The following is a 19,419-nucleotide window of genomic DNA, read 5'->3' on the forward strand; positions in this document are numbered from 1 at the left end:
GTTCTTTAAAAAAGCATTGTAAGATATTGATATCCTAAGTAAAATTAAGATATCATCAATATAATGTTTTAAGTCAATATATAGAGCTATTCTGAAATTTTAAATGTTACTTATATTCTCACCACACAGAGATACTAATTTCAGTATATTTATTTTTATTCATTTTTTTTTCATTCACAGGTTTTATTTTGTACATTCTTGTGACCAAATTGAATATATAGTTTTTAATAGAAACTTAAACATATGTACTTTACATTAAAAGTGTACATCTTTTCAAAAACAATGTGCCATTATTCACTTAGGCATCTCTATTCTTTTGAGACATTTTTGTCTCCAAAATTTTGCTACCATAGCAAGGCATACATGTTCTTCTTTTTGCATAATTATATTTTTGTTTATTCAGAGACATTTATTTGGAATAGAGTTTCAAAAGTCAAAATTCTGAGTTAAAGAATATGAAGCTTTGGGGGGACTCCATTAATTTATATTGCAAAACTGGAGCATATATTATAGATAAGCATTTAAAGACATGTTCACCATGACAGGGCTAGTAACTTGAATAAAACTGAAATACAACTGTAAGACATTATTGAAATTTATTCTATCCTCTCTCTGGATTCTTGTTTGTTCACAGTCTTGTTCTCATTTATACATCAAATGTCTAAGTTAAGGGACAAGCGATCTCTGGAGAAGTGAGTGCTATTTTGTAAAAAACAAATAAACCCAAAAAAACAACAGAAAAACAAAACCTTCACCAAATCATGCTTTTATGTTTGGTCTTATAGGTAAGACAATAAAAACGTTCTAATTTTGAGAAGATACATGATTTTTTTTTCTCTTCTTTACTAACCATGAGGTGAACTTTTTCAGTTATTACCATAGTTCTTTGATGAGTCATTTTTCTAATTACAGCTGGAACCCATCAGAAAGTACGTTAGAGAAATATCTTTGAGGCATCACCATTTATGTGAAATTGGGATTAAATTCAACCACAGAGTAGCAACAGCTGTGTAAGTCACCTACTTAGATTTGTGGACTTTGCTGCTTTGGATCACCCTCTGATTGAACTCATTGAAAAATCATCTATCTTTTGTTCACTAATGTCTCTCAGCACAAACCGGGTTCTTCTCTCTACAGGTGTGCTACTCGGCTATTCAACAGGGCACCCTGGGCTATGCTTCACATTGCACAGTCCTCGTCTCCACTCACTGTCTCCTATCTTAATATCTTCCTGCAGCTCAAATTTTTAAGGCTCTTTTCCAGTGTACAAAAGATTCTCTATATTCAGATTCATACCCTTAGTTGTTCTGTATGGTTAAGGCTGGAGGACAAAAGGTATTTTTCTCTTGGAAGATAAGAAAGATTTTGGCTCTAATGTCACAGAATACAGGAAAATTGAGTGGTGTTTTTAGGGTGGGGATAGAGGAGTGTGGAGTGGGAGGAGAATTTGATGTCGCTCAACATGTCTCTTTCTTGGCCCAGATTTTGTTTCTGTTTACCCCTGAATGCATGCATCTTCCTTATATCACCTTCTTACCCATTTTAGGACAATATCACATTGCCTGGAAGCTCAGTTCTTCTTATGAGGCAAGCCTATTTTTCATGGTTCAGTGGTAAAGAATCCTCCTGCCAAGCAGGAGATGAGGTTTGCTCTCTGGGTCAGGAAGGAATGGCAACTCACTCCAGTATTCTTGCCTGGAAATCCCATGGACAGAAGGACCTGGCAAGCTACAGTCCATGGTTCACAAAAGAATTGGACATAGCTTAGTGACTAAAGAACAACAGAACAAAAAAATTTCAGGGATATTGTTCAGTTGTCAACAGAGAGGGGCAAGGGAGAACCAAACCTTTTATAATTAATGTCTTTATGGAAAAGAATTTTATTTGGAAATAAGTCAGATAAATTCCCAAAGTACTTGTCCAAGCAACTCAACTTCTTTAAGCAATAATCTGAATAATGGCAATGACCATTTATGAACTGAATAATTTTCATTTTGTGACTTAGATTTTTGTATGGCTCTGGATTCTGTCACCGAAGAAATAGAAAACATAATATGCAACTATCTTCATCCTACATTTGTAAATGTAGTTCTATTCTTTTGATTACTCATTGAACTAGGACTAATTTTAGAAAGAATTGAATCCAAAAATTTAAAAATGCACTTTTCTCCCCCCAGGGAATTGGTTCTGTTGACTAAAAAGCAACCTAAAGCTAATTTTTCTGAAATTGCCAAGCTGTCCATGGATATTAAAAATTTGCATCAGATCTGCTGTGAAGGAAATGCAGTAGTGTGTGTACTTGGCAGGGTAAGATTTTCTCTTTTCTTGAAACTCATCTCAAATTTAAAAATATTTGTATTTCTTAAATAAATATTATAAATATATATATAATATATACCATATAAATATGGTATATACTAAAGCAAAAAGAGTAATTATTACTTCTTAATATTACCAGTAGAATGGTGTCTCCTCTCCTTTCTCTTCTCATGCAACATTTTTTTCTTTCTTTCTTTCCCTCCCTCCCTCACCCTTCTTCCCTCCTTTTCCCTCCTTTCTCAACCTGTCTTACTCTACTTTATTATTTTATTCTTAAATTTTTAGAGTTGACTGTTAATTTCCTCCCAAATTGTGATTGTAGTTCATTCATCTTTGAATCTCTAGTAAATCTTATAATTGCAAACTATACCTTGAGGCGATATCAGCCTGGAGGGAAGAAGAAACCACCAAAACAGAGATATGGCAACAAGGGGCAAGGGCTGGGGCATGGGCAACATAGAATTTATCTGTCCCAGGTTCAAATATAAAGTCTCAAAACCCCAGAGAAGGAATATATTGTAGCTGTTAAAAACCCAATACGGGTTTAGTAAATTACAATCATATACAAGTCATGTTCCTATCCATTCTGCAAGTTTGAAAACTAATAGTTTTCATCACAATTAAAAAATAAGGCAGAAGCAAAGTAAGAATAACATGATTTCAGAGAGAAATCCTTTTCTCTTAAGAGCAGTAAGCTCCACCTCCAACCATTTTAGTCTCATGATTCCTGGGTTGTTCAATGGGGAAAGAATATGCCTGCAATGCAGGAGATGAAGATGTGGGTCCAATCCCTGGGGCAGGAAGATTTCTCTGGAGGAGGGCATGGCAAACCACTCTAGTTTTCTAGGCTGGATAATTCCATGGACAGAGGAACCTGGTGGGCTATAGTCTATGGGGTCACAGAGAGGCTGACACAATGGAAGCACACAGACACACAACAGATTAAGGGATGTGGGTAACAAGTGTAGTTGAAATAGAAAAATCATTGACTAGAACACTCAACAGAATCCCTAGAATTCTTAGTTCTCAAATATTTACTTTGCCAGAACAGAGAGTTGAGCTAAGGCCATAGCTTTTCCTTGGCAGCTGTTGCAGTTGGCCGTTGCTTGCTGAGGTCAGTGCCATGTTCATCTTGACCAGTTGTAAAGGCGGTGGCTGCCACTGTGAATTCCATCCTGGAGACAGGCAATGTGAAGTTGTTCCTTGGAGTGGTTTCTGTATGGCAAGAATCTCAGCTGATACTGGAGGGAATACTGTCCTGCACACTTAGAAGTCCTGATGGCTCTTCAGGATAGGCTCTCAGACTTCTGTCTGCATGAAGTTTATGTGAATTTGGGGGGAAATTACAGGGAACTTTGACTTCCTTGGTGGCTCAGATAGTAAAGCATCTGTCTACAATGTGGGAGACCCAGGTTCGATCCCTAGGTTGGGAAGATCCCCTGGAGAAGGAAATGGCAATCCACTCCAGTACTATTACCTGGAAAATCCCATGGACAGAGGAACCTGGTAGGCTACAGTCCATGGGGTCGCTAAGAGTCGGACACGACTGAGCAACTTCACTTTCACTTTCACTTTGAGGCCTATCCATGGTTGTTAAAACAAGACAAAATTGCTTAAGTCCTTTAATACATAAACAGTACCTATTCCAAATTGGTAACTCAAGAACAGCTTCCATTATAGTCTATATTGTGACAGACATGGGATTCCCTCATAGCTCTGTCAGTAAAGAATCTGCCTGCAATGCCGGAGACCCGGGTTCAGTTCCTGGGTTGGAGAGATACCCTGGAGAAGGAAATGGGTTCCTTCTCCCAGTCCAGTACTCTTGCCTGGGAAATCCCATGGACAGAGGCGCCTAGTGGGCAACAGTTAATGGGATCACAAGAGTCAGACATGACTTAGTGACTAAACCATTGAAACCACGTGACAGACGTGCTAGAACGTTCTCTAGTTATTTAATAGTATTGGCTAGTATTCTAACCAATATAAAATAACTATGGGTACTCCTGGCATTCTTGCCATATTCCAGACTATAAAGGTAACAGGTTTAGAGTTATTGGCTTTATAAAGAAATTGTTTACATGTAATATTTCATCCCTTTTTAGAGGTCATTTTGCTTTGTTTCAATTAGGGTGGATTCTGAACATTAGCAAATATTCTTTTATCTCCTAGAGATGATCATTTGATTTATATTGTTTGACTTATCCATTAGTGAATTATCTTAAAAGATTTATTAATTTTTGCCCATCTTTACATTGCTCAAGTCAATCTCATTTTACTCTATCTCTAGCCTTTCTCTCTCTCTCTGCCTTTCTCTATGAATATTATACACATATAAGTCAAATTTTTGCATTTATGTTTAGATGTGAACTGGATTTGGAACTGTCTTTTTTGGCACATACTTTATCTGGTTTTGGTGTCCAGTTATGCTCATTTCTAAGAAATGGATTAGAATTTTTTTCCTTTTGAATTCTCTGAAATAAATATTACTGTATCATATCTGTTTTGCGAGGGTTTGTCTGCGAAGTTGGAACAGGGATGGAGGTATAACCTGGTGTAGAGCTTCTCCATTTCTTTTGTTATGGGTTCATTTAAATGTGTTCTCAGCTAATCTTTGGGAGAAGGCAATGGCACCCCACTCCAGTACTCTTGTCTGGAAAATCCCATGGATGGAGGAGCCTGGTAGGCTGTAGTCCATGGGGTCGCTAAGAGTCGGGCACGACTGAGCGACTTCACTTTCACTTTTCACTTTCATGCATTGGAGAAGGAAATGGCAACCCACTCCAGTGTTCTTGCCTGGAGAATCTCAGGGACGGGGGAGCCTGATGGGCTGCCGTCCATGGGGTCGCCCAGAGTCGGGCACAACTGAAGCGACTTAGCAGCAGCAGCTAATCTTCATTATTCATGAATTCTGTCCTTGTGAATTCACCTACATGCCAAAATTTTTTTTGTAACCCCAAAATCAATACTCACAACACTCCGTGGTCATTCCCAGAAACTTATGCATGTTCAAAGCAGTGGAAATTTAAGTTGTCTGATGCACAAGGTTCCAGCTGCAATAGAACAAGGCGATGCTCTCCGCCTTCCCACTGTAGCTCTTGTTCCGTAAAGAAATGTTCATTTAATGCCATGTTTTCTGCATTTCTGCATTTTTTGTTGACAATTTAGCTGTTTAAAATGGCCCTGTATATAACACTGAAGAATTGCCCAGTGTTCCTAAGCACAAGAAGCTGTGTTGTGCCTTGAAGAAGGACTATATATTTTAGACAAGCTTTGTTCATGCATGAGTAACAGTGTTAGCGGCTGTGAGTTCAATGTAAATAAATTGCCAATACTCAGTAGTCCCCCTTACTTCCTGCCTTGCTTCCTAAGGTTTCAGTTAACCATAGTCAAATTCCATCTGAAAATAGTAAACAGAAAAGCCCAGAAATAAACAATTCCTAAGATTTAAATTGTGCACCATTCTGATCAGCAAGATGAAATCTTGTGCCATCTTGTTCCATCGCATCTGGGATGTGAATCATCTTTTTGCCTAGCGTTTCCTGTGGATTAGTCATGGTCACCAGATTGGCTGCCCTGGGATCACGGTGATTGGGTTCAAGTCACACACTGACCTCAGTGCATAAGCGTGGCGATGCTGGCCAAACAGAAGCTATAAAGTGCATCCTTTAAGTGGAAAGGTGAAAGCTCTCCTTAATAGGGAAAGAAAAAAAAATCATATGCTGAGGTCACCAAGATCTATGGTAAGAACAAATCTTTTATCTATAAAATTGTGAAGAAGGAAAAATAAATTCGTGTTAGTTTTGTCACACATCAAACTGCCAAAGTTTCGGCTATAGTACATGATAAGTGCTTAGTTAGTTAAGATAGAAAAGGCATTAAAATTGCACAATTAGGTATTTTGAGAGAGACCACATTCACATAACTTTTATTACATTATATTGCTACAATTTTATTATGTTACTTTTGTTAATTTCTCACTGTGTCTAATTTATAAATTAAACTTTATCATATGTATGCATGTACAGGAAAAAATATAGAAGGTTTGGTACTACCTGTAGTTTTAGGCATCCACTAGGGGATCTTGGAATGTCTCCCCTGCAGTAAACAGGGGTGGGAGGACTACTGTATATTAAATAAGGAGTTTTTAAACAGAAACATACACAAAACAGGGGTTATGTCTTGATTTGTTGATGAACATGTGGTCGGAGACTTGTAGAAACTTTATCCTCTATTTCCTCTAGGGCAGATGATTCAATATTCGTGAATTCAGTGTTTATAACTACTGTGAATAATGAGACTCAACTATCCTTATTTATGTCAGGGCTCGAAATATACGCTTTCCTTTAAAACTTCTCCTTCACTAGTATTTTCTCATTTAGAAATAGAGTTCTGCCTGACAATATTATTATTGGACAACTAAAAACATCAATTGTGTAACTATACCTCCTTATCCCTTTAATTAATCAGTTTTGCGAAAGGATTGTTTAATTTCTTATTCTTTCCCAAGATAGTGTTCTTGGAAAATGGAGTAAGACTACTCCAGTCTTACAAATAGGTGGAGCCTAGTCAGAAGTGATTTATGTCATTTCTTTTGTTGTTGTTTTTCAGTTGCTAAGTCATGTCCAACTCTTTGCAACCCCATGGACTGCAGCATGCAAAGCTCCTCTGTTCTTCACCAGCTCTTGGAGTTTGCTCAAATTGATGTCTTGAGTCACTGATGCCATCTAACTATCTCATCTTCTGCTGCCCCCTTCTCCTTTTGCCTTCAATCTTTCACAGCATCAGAGGCTTTACCAGTGCGTCTTTTCCAATGCCATTTCTCGGCCGGGCCTATAAAATCTCCTGGCCAAAACACTCCCAATCTGAGGGCAATGTTAGAATCTATAGGTGGGTGATGACAGAGCCTTTGCCAGCCTTGTTGCCAGAACTACTGCCCGCAGGCCCAATGCCTCCCCTTTCAACAGGACTTTATTGAAACAGATTTGATCCTAGTAAGCCACTGAAGGCAGCCTTGTCTCCAAACTAATGTAGACATTCTCCCTATTGATCTCAACCTGACCCCATAATGCAGCTTCTACTTACCACTCTCAGATCTAGACTTTCAGTACATTCTCCTCCTCTCCTGATCTCTTGATCTTTATGTCAACTAAATATTCCCAGTAAGTTCGAAATATCCTAATCTATCATTTCCCAAGTATGTCATGGTCTTCACCTCTAAGACTCTTTATAGATCAATATGAATACATCTAGTATGCTTTTTTTCTCTCCATTTGTTTTCAACTAACTTATATTTGTCATTCAAGACTGAAATCATTCAAGATCTTTACTCTGATATTATCTAGTTGGGATTGCAATCTCTCTTTTCTCATCCAAAGTATAATATACATATTTCTCTAACAATTTATTTTATAATGCATTATTTTGTTGTTTAATTATTTAAACTCTCCAACTAGACCTGTGAGTTCCTTAAGTGTAGTGATTAGTTTGTTCATATACACATGTACTAATTTGCGTGTGTGTGTGTGTTCAGTTCAGTCACTCAGTTGTGTCTGACTCTTTGCAACCCCATGGACTACATCACTCCAGGCTTCCTTGTCTATCACCAACCCCTGGAGCCTACTCAAACTCATGTCCATTGCATTGGTGATGCCATTCAACCATCTCATCCTCTTTCATCCCCTCCTCCTCCCACCTTCAATCATTCCCAGCATCAGGGTCTTTTCCAATAAGTCAGTTCTTCGCATCAGGTGGCCAAAGTATTTCAGTTCTAATATCAGTCCTTCCAATGAATATTCAGGATTGATTTCCTTTGGGATGGACTGGTTGGATCTCCTTGTAGTCCAAGGGACTCTCAAGAGTCTTCTCCAACACCACAATTCAAAAGCATCTGTTCTTCGGCGCTCAACTCTCAAATCTCTCAACTCTCAAATCCATACATGACTACTGAGAGTCCAGCTCTCAAATATATACATGACTACTGGAAAAACCATGGCCTTGACTAGACAGACCTTAGTCAGCAAAGTAATGTCTCTGCTTTTGAATATGCCGTCTAGGTTGGTTATAGCTTTTCTTCTGAGGAGCAAGCATCTTCTAATTTCATGGCTGAAGTTACCATCTGCAGTGATTTTGGAGCCCCAAAAAATTAAGTCTGTTACTGTTTCCACTGTTTCCCCATCTATTTGCTAAGAAGTGATGGGACTGGGTGCCGTGATCTTAGTTTTCTGAATGTTGAGTTTTAAGCCAGCTTTTTCACTCTTCTCTTTCACTTTCATCAAGAGGCTCTTTAGTTCTTCTTTGCTTTCTGCCATAAGGGTGGTGTCATCTACATATCTGAGGTTTTTGACATTTCTCCCGGCAAGTCTGGCATTTTGAATGATGTTCTCTGCATATAAGTTAAATAAGCAGGGTGACAATATACAGCCTTGATGTACTCCTTTCCCTATTTGGAACCAGTCTGTTGTTCCGTGTCCAGTTCTAACTGTTGCTTCTTGACTTGCATGCAGATTTCTCAGGAGGCAGGTCAGGTGGTCTGGTATTCCCATCTCTTTCAGAATTTTTCACAGTTTATTGTGATCCACACAGTCAAAGGCTTTGGCATAGTCAATAGGGCAAAAGTAGTTTTTCTGGAACTCTCTTGCTTTTTCGATGATCCAGCGGATGTTGACAATTTGATCTCTGGTTCCTCTGCCTTTTCTAAATCCAGCTTGAACATCTGGAAGTTCACAGTTCATGTATTGCTGAAGCCTGGCTTGGAGAATTTTGAGCATTACTTTAACTAGAGTGTGAAATGAGTGGAATTGTGCGGTAGTTTGAACATTCTTTGGCATTACCTTTCTTTGAGTTTGGAATGAAAATTGACCTTTCCCAGTCCTGTGGCCACTGCTGAGTTTTACAGATTTGTTGGCATATTGAGTGTGGCACTTTGACAGCATCATCTTTTAAGATTTGAAATAACTCAACTGGAATTCCATCACCTCCACTAGCTTTGCTCATAGTGATGCTTCCTAAGGCCCACTTGACTTCACATTCCAGGATGTCTGACTCTAGGTGAGTGATCACACCATCATGGTTATCTGGGTCATGAAGATCTTTTTTGTATAGGTCTTCTGTGTATTCTTGCCATCAGGAAGATTCCCTGGAGAAGGGAATGTCTACCCCTCTCCAGTATTCTTGCCTGGAGAATTCCATGAACAGAGGGGCCTGGTGGCCTATAGTCAATGGGGTGGCAAAGAGTTGGGCACAACTGAGCGACTAACACTTTCACTTCTACTTTTAACATATAAGTAAATATGTAAGTGTAATAGTAATATTATAGTAATGTATATAGAAAATGACAGAGACAAAATATTTTCTCAAGTGGGATCCTAAAACAATAACAACAGCAAGTGATAAAACTCTTTATTTGTATTTTGTTAGGCAAAACTTGAAAACAGTAATACAATCTGTCTTGTTTAAGTTCTTTGAGAGCTGTGAGACTTGAGTAAGGTCAAGTAGAGAAGCTTTCTTATTAGAAAGAGTCAGTATAAATGGCCTTTCTGGTCTTTCAGTTTGCCAAGAAAAAAGCAATATAAGGCCAAGCTTTCCTCTGCTTTTCTCAATAAAAATAAATATGTTCAGAATGAAATCATCAAAAATAACTGCTTCCCTTTCTGTTTTATAGAGTCAGCTTATGGACTACATCTGCTCTAAACAGGCTATTCTATCTAGCAAATTCACTCCATGCTGTGAAATGCCAGAACCATTCCGAGGAGAATGCATTATCAACTCAGAAAATGATGACAAACCTGATCTTTCATCCCTGCCCCTTCGCAGGTTTACAGAAGATCAGTCTGTATGCAAACAATTCACTGACAAGCAAGATTTCTTCCTACAAAGGTAATAAGGCATTTTGTAAAACCTTAATAAAGGGATATTGTATTTATGGATTCTTTGGGAGAAATTGCAAACTTGAATGATGGCAGAGGCTAGTCAATATCAGTCAAAGGTTAAATGGCCAAAAAGATATGCTCTGTGGAGGCCAAGGTGGCAGCTACTATTTGGTTCTAGCTGCTTGTGGCCATCTGGGAATGCAGGCTTTGGGTGGTTGGATCAACTGCATTTGGAGGGGAGTTGAAGGTCTCTTGAGTTCTAAATGTAGAGAACCAATATAGGAATTTTTTTAAAAAAAGTGAGTGTCAAGTGTGCAAACTTTGCTTTGAGAGACTTAGAGTCATGTTTAAGTAAGGGCCTCAGATTAGTATGGCCAGCTTTTCTGATTATTTTAATACCTACTATCAAAGCCATTGCATAGCATTTCAAGATTAAAGAGATGGAATACTAACATCTCTGGTGCCCATGAAGAAGTACAAATTATTTGGGTCATAAAGCAAACTGATTTCAAGATGCAATATTGAGATAGTATTATTATGTGATTGAAATATTTCCAAAGTCACTGTGTAAAGTATTATTTGGAGCAACTAAATTCCAACAAAGTATAAAAATGTGAGTTTTCTTCAAAGTTTTCTGTTGAGTGACGTTAGCTATATTTCTGCAATTACATTTGACATTGGCTTATAAAAGTAAATGTCACTATCTGAACTCACTTACCCTAGACTTGCATTTGGTACTGAAAAAGTGGACAGGCACAACTTTGGGGAAATCACATTAGTCTGTGAGTTGGGAGACCTGAGTTCCAGTCTAATTTAGTCATGTATCTGCTTTGAAATGCAGTTCAAGCCATTTAATTTCCCCAGGCTTTTAGGTTCCAACTATAAACTGAGGCAGTTAGATAAGGTCCCTCCTTAAGGCACTCCAAAGGTCCCTCCTGCAATTTTATGATTCCTTTAGAAGTATTCTAGAGTCCAAATTTCTCTTTCTTATAACCCAGAAGAAGGTATAGATTATGGACAAGGGGAAGATGGTGATTTAATACTTACAAAAATTGTAATATTTATAAAATCTAGCCTCAAAGGTCATTAGAAAAAATGTTTCATCTACACACTTGAAATGAATTTCTAGTAACAGCAAGGAGAGACCCTGAGCCAAGAACTAAAGCTTATCTAAATATTTTAGGATCAAGTTTGAATCTGCCCCTCACTGCTGTGTGACTTTGGAAAAATCACGTAACTTTATTGATTTGGTTTCCTTATCTCAAAACATAGCCAGAAAATCCTCCCTGCCGGCCACCCCAAATTTTCAGATACCTTAAAGTCAGTTAAAATATTGAATAAATTGCATAGATGGCTTTTGAAAGAAAAATATGACTTCAGAAACTTACTGTTTACTCTCTAATTTGCTTCATGTGGAAACAGGTTTCTTTATGAATACTCAAGAAGACACCCAGAGTTGGCAGTTCCAGTCATTTTAAGAGTGGATACAGTATATCAAAGTTTACTGGGAAAATGCTGTAAATTAGAAAATCCTCTGGAATGCTATAGCCATGGGGTAAATTCCTTTTATAAAAACCTATTTCTCATATTTGTGGTGTGATTACAAGTAGAGAGAAGTCCAGTGCTGTTAGTAGTGCCATGCTTTATAAGATAATTATGCATGTTCTGATTGCAAGCACTACACAGAAACTATGATTTCCATCTAAACCAAAGGTCACATCATTACACAGCAGCAACTCTCTGTGTGAGTCACTGGCTTATAAATTCTGTGTTTTATGAAACATTCTCTGTGCAATTTTCTCTTTTAAGTTTGCTTGGCCTGGTAGCAGGTAGCATGAAAGCATAGCCTGTTAGGGTGAGGGAAGGTTGACCAGTTCCACCAAGCAGGCCTGGACACTGTCTATTTCAAGCCAGAAATCATACTGTTGCGGGCAGTGGCTCCTGTTGTGCAGTTGACATGAAAAAGCAGGTGACTTTCCAAATCTCTGACCAGGTGATCTGTCATTCACAGGTTACCAGGAGCCAGGAGGTTCTGGCTTTTGTTATGCTAATGAGTGGCTTGGGCATTTACAGAGAGGTGGGAATAGAGGGCGAAGGCACTTCTTGTTCTGTCTGAGTCTAAGCAGGTACATCGGGCATCTTCCTGTTCTTGGAGAGAAAGCTAAATAAAGGTGATTTAGACTTCAGTAGGTTAACAGTGGTCCCCAACCTTTTTGGCACTAGGGACCCATTTCATGGAAGACAATTTTTCCATGAACCGGCGTGGTGGGGAGGTGGGGGGAGATGGTTAGGATGATTCAAGCACACTACATTTATTGTGCACTTTATTTTTTATTATGAGGCTCCACCTCAGATTATCATGCACTGGATCCTGGAAGATCTAGTTAGCAACCTTTCAAGGCATCACCTGTAGATTTCATAATCACCCTTATTATGATAATAGCCCCTTATAGGAGGATGGGTGTTTAGAGTTTACAAAGTAGCTTTACAACCAGTGTCCTATTTTATCCTCATGGCAGCTTGGTAAGATAGGTAATGGCAAAAGTACTAGCTACATTTTATAGATGAAAGTATTGGGTTTCAGAAGGTTCAAGTGACTAGCCCAGTGCCTCTCGGGCAAGAAGGTTTAAATCCAGACAAACAGTTTGCAAATTGGATAAAATTTTTACTACTGAACACTGCTTATTAGGATCAGGTGGACTGGGTCTGATTACTTAAGGTGATAACCAGTGTTCCTAGCAAAGAGCTAAGTCTGCCAGGCCAGTTGTATCTTCCCACTGGGATTTTATTTGCACTGTTCAAGAACTTTTTCAATTTGTATTTAGCTCTGAGAATTCCATGTGATTTCCTTCAAAGTGTATTTGTGGAGTGCTTCACATCTGGCATGTGTTTTTAATAAACCTTACTTCTTAATATGTATCTTATCTACATCCATAGCTCCATATCTGTACTGTTTACATAAAAATGCTGTGTTATTAAAAATAACCAATATATACACACATATTCTGATCAATTGAACTTTGATCTATAAATTACTTTTAAGGACCTCTTTCTGGCTTGATGAAAGACTAGCTTCATCCCTGTAAAATATGCCATTTAAACCCACAAATGAGTTCACATCAGAGGAAACTAAATATCAATCTGGTTGTCCCACTTTTTTTCTCCACAAAGTACACGGCCATTCCTGTTATAGCAAAATGTGTTTTCTCAACATTTCCAAACTCACTGAGTAAATAAAACCCTGGGTTTAGTAAAACAGTTACATTAAACTATTACAGAAGATGATTTTGCAATCTAACCTCAAGATATATTGTCGCAATAATAGGCAAACACTGATTATCTTTATTTTTCAGGAAGGGATATTTCAAAGAGTGGTTCATGAAAGCCATGAGCGTGTGAAAAATCAGTGTGATTTACGTGAGAAATTAGGAGATAGTAACTTTCACGACAGGTATGCTTCTAAGATATTGTCCAGATTATGCTTGTTAGTTTTTGTTAACTTTTGCTGCTAAGAGTTGCTAAGAGTCTATATTCAACCTTAAAACCTCAGAGGCCAAGGAAAAAATCAGTTCCAAATTAACCCAGCCATCCTTATCTTGATAAGATACTTAACTACATAAACTTGTGTGCTTTTACTTTGCTTTTTGGTCCAGTTTCCAGATTCCAATCAATGCCCAGAGGTTAGGGAGCCAGCAGGCCCTGACCCCCCTTCTGCAATCTCATAGGAGCCTCTACCTTTCACCTGTACATTTAGCTTGGGGCTTTGCCTGCAATTTGGAGTCAAGGCTGCAACAGAGAGCTAATCTAGGATTGCTTTGTCAGTTTCAAATCAGGTCACCATAGCACTACAGTATTTTCACCATCAAGAGTGGAAATAAATGGGTACCTTAGTTATTAGTCTAGGGAGTGCACAAAAAAACCCTCTGTGTGCAGAGAGCCTGGCAAATCCCATTTATGTCAAAGACTGTGTGCTAGGTAGCTTCAATTGTGTCCAACTCTTTGTGACCCTACGAACTGTAGCCCACCAGGTTCCTCTTTCCATGAGATTTTCCAGGCAAGAATACTGAGATTGTTTGCCATGTCCTTCTCCAGGGAATCTTCCCAACCCAGGCACTGAACCCAAGTCTGTCTGGGTCCCCTGCATTGCAGGCAGATTCTTTACCCACTGAGACACTTGGGAAGCCCATGTTAAAGATTAAGTATCAAAACATAAGCCAATTTTCAGTAATATTTAAGATCTTACTAGTATAGTCTACTTAGAAGCAGAGTACTGGGGAAAAATTCAGTTTGATACAGTGTCCATAATATTGAACGTAAATGACTGGAATAATGGAACCAGAGAAACAATTCTCACTTCAGACAGAATATTTGTTTTTATTTATTTTCTTTTTTAACTATTGTGTTTATTAATGTCTAGTTTAAGGATTAGACCCATGGCTCTCAAACTTCAGAGTGCATCAAAGCAACCTGGAGGATTTGTTGAAACACAGCTCTCCTCTAGAGTTTCTGAGTCAGTAAATCTGGGATGGTGCACGAGAATACGTATTAATATTTCTAACAAGTACCCAAGGATACTGATACTGCCAATCCAGGGGTCATACTTTAAGAAGCAGCTACATTATTTCCCTAACTCCATTATAATATAAATGCAATAAATGATTCTGATATTCTATTGTCCTCAAATCCAGTTTGTAGTCATCCTCATTCAAATCTTTCCCTGAATTCCTCATTCCCCACTACTCTCCTAGTTCAGGCCACCACACTCTCTCACTTGAATTACTGGCATGGGTTTTCCTTCCCTGACTCTGCCTCTTGCCACCTCCAATTGATTCTTTATATAGCAACTGTAATGATCTTAAAAGCATTGTAAAGCTGCCTCTAGAGTTAAGCTTTCTTCTTTCCCCTCTTCAATGTCCAATCCCCCCAGTTAAGAAAAACAAAATCTCACTCAGTGACTTTCTAAATGCTCCACTCTTACTTTTAATCCCCTTCCCATGGGTCATTTTTAGTTATCGTCAGGCTCTCAGCTCACATGTCATTTCCTCTGGGAGGCCTACCTGACCTCCCTGGGATGGAATTAGATGCCATTCCATGCATACCTATAGCATTCTGTGTTCCTCTCATCACACTGAGTGTACTGTTTTATCTCCCCAACTAGGGTGTGAGCCCATGAGAGCAGGAAATGTTTCCTGATCGCTGCTGTAGCTTCTGTTCCTACATATCACAGACAACCAAAACATGCCTTGAAGACCTGTGCATATATTTATTTCAGAAGCTGTTTACTTAGAGTCTGATTTTACAGTCACCCACATTAGCTATCATACAATCCTTGATCCTATGTAGAAAAACTGGATCAGAGTGAAGCAATGTATGATGCGGAAAGAAAATTCTGGGTCTACTGAAGAAGCCACTGGACCACCGAGATAGGAACTAAAAGAAAAGACTTATGCCCAATTTAATAACTTGCTCATCCCACATCAGAGACAAATATCAGATGATGACAAATACTTTGTTCATTTGAGGCACAGAGTCATTGCCAGGAATAAGAAAACATTATTCTTTCAGGCTCATAGTCCTTTATACGAAGAAAGCCCCACAGCTGTCTGCTCAGGAGTTGATTGTACTCACGAATAACATGGCAGCTGCCACCGCCAAGTGCTGCCCACTGAATCAAGAGCGCCAGTTTGTCTGCATGGAGGACTCGGTAAGCACATCCACATCCTTGGCTGCACGTTTGCCTGTCGAGGGAAGTTCTGAACTCCAGGCCCCAGCATCAATCTCATGTCGGTGGACACTTCTGTGTCACTGCTGCTGCTGCTGCTAAGTCGCTTCAGTCGTGTCTGACTCTGTGCGACCCCATAGACGGCAGCCCACCAGGCTCCCCCATCCCTGGGATTCTCCACTGGACCCTAATAATTCTGTCCTTGGGAGAATTTCTTTCTGGTCAGTTCATGCCAATTGTCTTTGATTGACAGCAGTGGTAAGACCGTCACTTTGCAAAAACGGGATGTCGGATTCATCAGACCTCTGCCTGGATCATATCTCAAGATCTATTCTTTGGATTTTCAAGTCAACAAAAGTGATTTTGCTGATTTCAGACTAACTCATCCTAATCAAAAATGTAGTAAAAAACAGCCAGTTCTCCTCTGTGTCTCTCCTTTACTCTCACACAATTATCATACTCACAACACCTTCAGCACCAGATGTATGAGTATTTTTTCTGATAAAATATAATTAAAAATTTTATTATCTAGCTCTGTCTTCCTTTTATTTTAAATTGTTATTAGCCATCATGCCTTCCTTAGGGAACTTGTGGTTTATATTTCTAAAACCTTGCTTTTAGGTGATCTCTTTGGTTACTGTGAAAATGGATAAAGTTGTAAATTGAATGCTGATGCTCCGTGGTTTCAGCCACTTCCTCTCCACATACATAAGTGACAGGGTATTTGTGTGGTCATACTCAGCGGGGAATAGAGCAGGCTTGCAGTCAGCATTAGAGTAAGTATCAGACACCACAATGGGAGCAAAGCAAGGTGACTGTTCAATAAGGAGACAAGAAAATTAAAGAGGTAACTGAAAGAAGATTCAGGGATTCCTTTCACCATTCATTTATTCATTTTTTCCAATAATTCAACAAATGTTTATATAGGATTTGCCATATACCAAGTTTGATGGTGGTTACCAATGTTCAGTCATAAAACCTAGAAACACATTGGATTTGAGCTTTTTAAGTAAGAAATCCAATCATCAATCTTATATCTGGATCAAATTAGCAGTTGTGTTGACCAGAGGCTTGATTTTAACTTGATGCAGCATAAAGAACTCCTGCCTCACTTGTCTGTAAACTGGGCTGGGAAGGAATTTGAGAGGTGGGGTCCAAGGGAATTCACCTTGAGGATAATAGGAAGGTGGAGGTCAAGGCTGAGAACTAGGCTTCATCTGACACTCTTGCTCTTTCCCAGATGATACAATTCAGGTGAGTTTAGCAAAAACTAGAATTTGAGAATTGTTTTCTATGGATAAAAAAAATAATGCTAATGACCACAAAACTTATGGCTCTTATTGTAATTCTTTTCTGGGGAAGGCAAAGTTAATTCTTGGAGCTTTATGCAGAAGGCACGAGGCGGAGCCCATCAATGCTGCTGTGGGTCACTGCTGTGATGACTCGTATGCCTTCAGAAAGCCTTGCTTTGATGACCTGCAAGTCGATGGAACTTACATCTCTCCACCTTTATCCTGTGACCAAGTCATCAGCCTTAAAGAGGACTTGTGCAAAGCTCCAGAGGAGGAATTACAAACTGAAAAGCGGAAGTAAGGATCTTTCTGTACACATAGCAACAGCAATGACAAATACACAATTAACTGAAATCACTCCACCTCCTGACCGTGGCACAGCTTCCCCTGTAGTTTCCACCTAACCTTCCCACTCCCCTCACAGGCTCCGAGTCTTGTCCTCAGGAGAAAGGAGACTGGGCCCCATAGTTCTTTCTCCCTCAAGATCAACAGAAGCGCTAGCTTACTTCTAATTAAGTTATTTATTCTAAGACTTGCTCTTGCAGGGTCTAAATATTATTAGTCCAAGAATATCATCTTTCCAAATGAGGCCAAGTTTTTGTTGCCTTGAGAATAAACACATTCTTGTGGTCAGCAAGCACAAGGTTGTCACTTGCTCTGTTCTATCACAGTACTTAAATTCATAAACCAACCGACATTTGAAGTCCTTTCTTAGCTCCCAAAGTGAACTGATCACAAACTAGTCTTTAAAACTTTTCAGTAAGCATCTGATGATCATTGTAACACTTAGTTAACCATTCTTTCTTTAGTCTCGGCTAATGTGAGCATATAATACTTTACTTTCAGAGTTCAAGATTTGCTTTCCCTTGAGGAAATTTTCTGGTACAAATAGGCATCCTTTATATATGTCACCTTACCAAATCCTGATCACAGATTTAGGAGGTAGATAATATTATTACCTCATTTTAATTGTGAGGGAATTGAGGCTAAGAAGGCAAGAAGAACTGGTATGAGATCATGCAGTAGGTAATAAGTTGCTGAACTGGAATTGGTACCCAGGCTATTTGGCTCAGCGCACATATGCTTAACAACCAACATGTAGCTGTTAGTGTGTCCTTGTCAAAGGGTTATAATGCTGGTTATAATTTTTTAAACTCGAAACTCTTCATGTAATAAAGAGTTAATGAAAAGTATGAAATACTAGGAAGCATTCCTGTTCTGGTAAATTCATGGTGTTTTCTGTATGGAGAAAGCAATAACATAGAGACTGATAATGTAGGGATTTTTAGAACATTCTGGGAAAATATATACTGGGAAATAAGAGCCAGGTTGGACAAAGCCCTCCATTTCCTGGGAAGTGGTAGGGGCTCTCTCCTATACAGTTCTGGCTGATTGTCAAAGCATAAGTCCTCATACAAATGAAAAGATAAAAAAAAAAAAAAAAGAAGTTTCCTGGAAGGAAAAGACAAAATTCAGCATGATTATAAAGAGAAGGCAGAAATAAAGTCATGCAATAAGATAGAGAAAATAGAAAGAGAATGCTGGTTCAAGAGAAAAGAATTTAAAATCCAGTGAAGAAAAATGCAGGGTTGAAGGGTTAAGACTTAAGATAGAAGGGTTAGACATACTATAGTTAAAACTTAAGATTAGAGTGTGCTTCAAATGAAAGGATGGATGGATGTAATGAAAATAAAAGATCAATATCATTGAGATGAAGAACCGGAAACAATTTGGTGTTGAGGATTAAAAATAGGATCTAAGATTTAAAAAGGCAAATTGAAAAATTGAAAACTGAAGGAATACATAGAATTAGGGGAATTTTTAATAGCAGTCAGGTTGAGAAGTAGAGAGATGGGGAGGTGGAGGTGGGAGGAAGCGGAGAGGAGATAAATCCACTGCAAGCAGATCAGGAGTACCTGACAAGTTATGGGGGGTTTGGCGTCTAGCTTCCAAATGTCACAGAGTCCCCAGCTATGGAAAAGGCAGCTTTTATATTCGGAGTGTCAAGGCAAGGTAACACGATGCTGATACCTCTGTTCTAAATCTCATTCCCGGACTTGCATTCTCATAATGGGAGCCTTTTTCCCCACTTAGCTATCCTACATCAGTGAGTGTTTCTCCTTGTTTAGATAAGCTGCTTCTGTCTGCTCTGGAAGCTCAGTGGTCCCTCTGTTGGTGGCTCTGGGGAAGTGCATGCAGAAGCCAGCTGCAGTTCAGC

General features: G+C 38.9%; 1 protein-coding gene across 6 annotated transcripts in view; it reads left to right on the forward strand.

Moving 5' to 3' along the window:
* LOC101102731 (alpha-fetoprotein-like) overlaps positions 1-19,419 on the forward strand; it is a 149,693-nt gene that overhangs the window by 14,659 nt on the left and 115,615 nt on the right. For all 6 annotated transcript variants that reach the window (XR_009601063.1, XM_060417201.1, XM_060417202.1 and 3 more), the window contains exons 6-12: positions 913-1,010; positions 2,178-2,307; positions 9,980-10,194; positions 11,610-11,742; positions 13,541-13,638; positions 15,753-15,891; positions 17,272-17,498. Coding sequence is in view for 5 of the 6 variants with exons in the window: in XM_060417201.1 (XP_060273184.1) it covers positions 913-1,010; positions 2,178-2,307; positions 9,980-10,194; positions 11,610-11,742; positions 13,541-13,638; positions 15,753-15,891; positions 17,272-17,498 (1,040 nt within the window). In the remaining variant the exon portion in view is untranslated. The remainder of the gene's footprint in view (positions 1-912; positions 1,011-2,177; positions 2,308-9,979; positions 10,195-11,609; positions 11,743-13,540; positions 13,639-15,752; positions 15,892-17,271; positions 17,499-19,419) is intronic.

Source organism: Ovis aries, chromosome 6 (assembly GCF_016772045.2).
Source record: "Ovis aries strain OAR_USU_Benz2616 breed Rambouillet chromosome 6, ARS-UI_Ramb_v3.0, whole genome shotgun sequence".
NCBI lineage: Eukaryota > Metazoa > Chordata > Mammalia > Artiodactyla > Bovidae > Ovis > Ovis aries.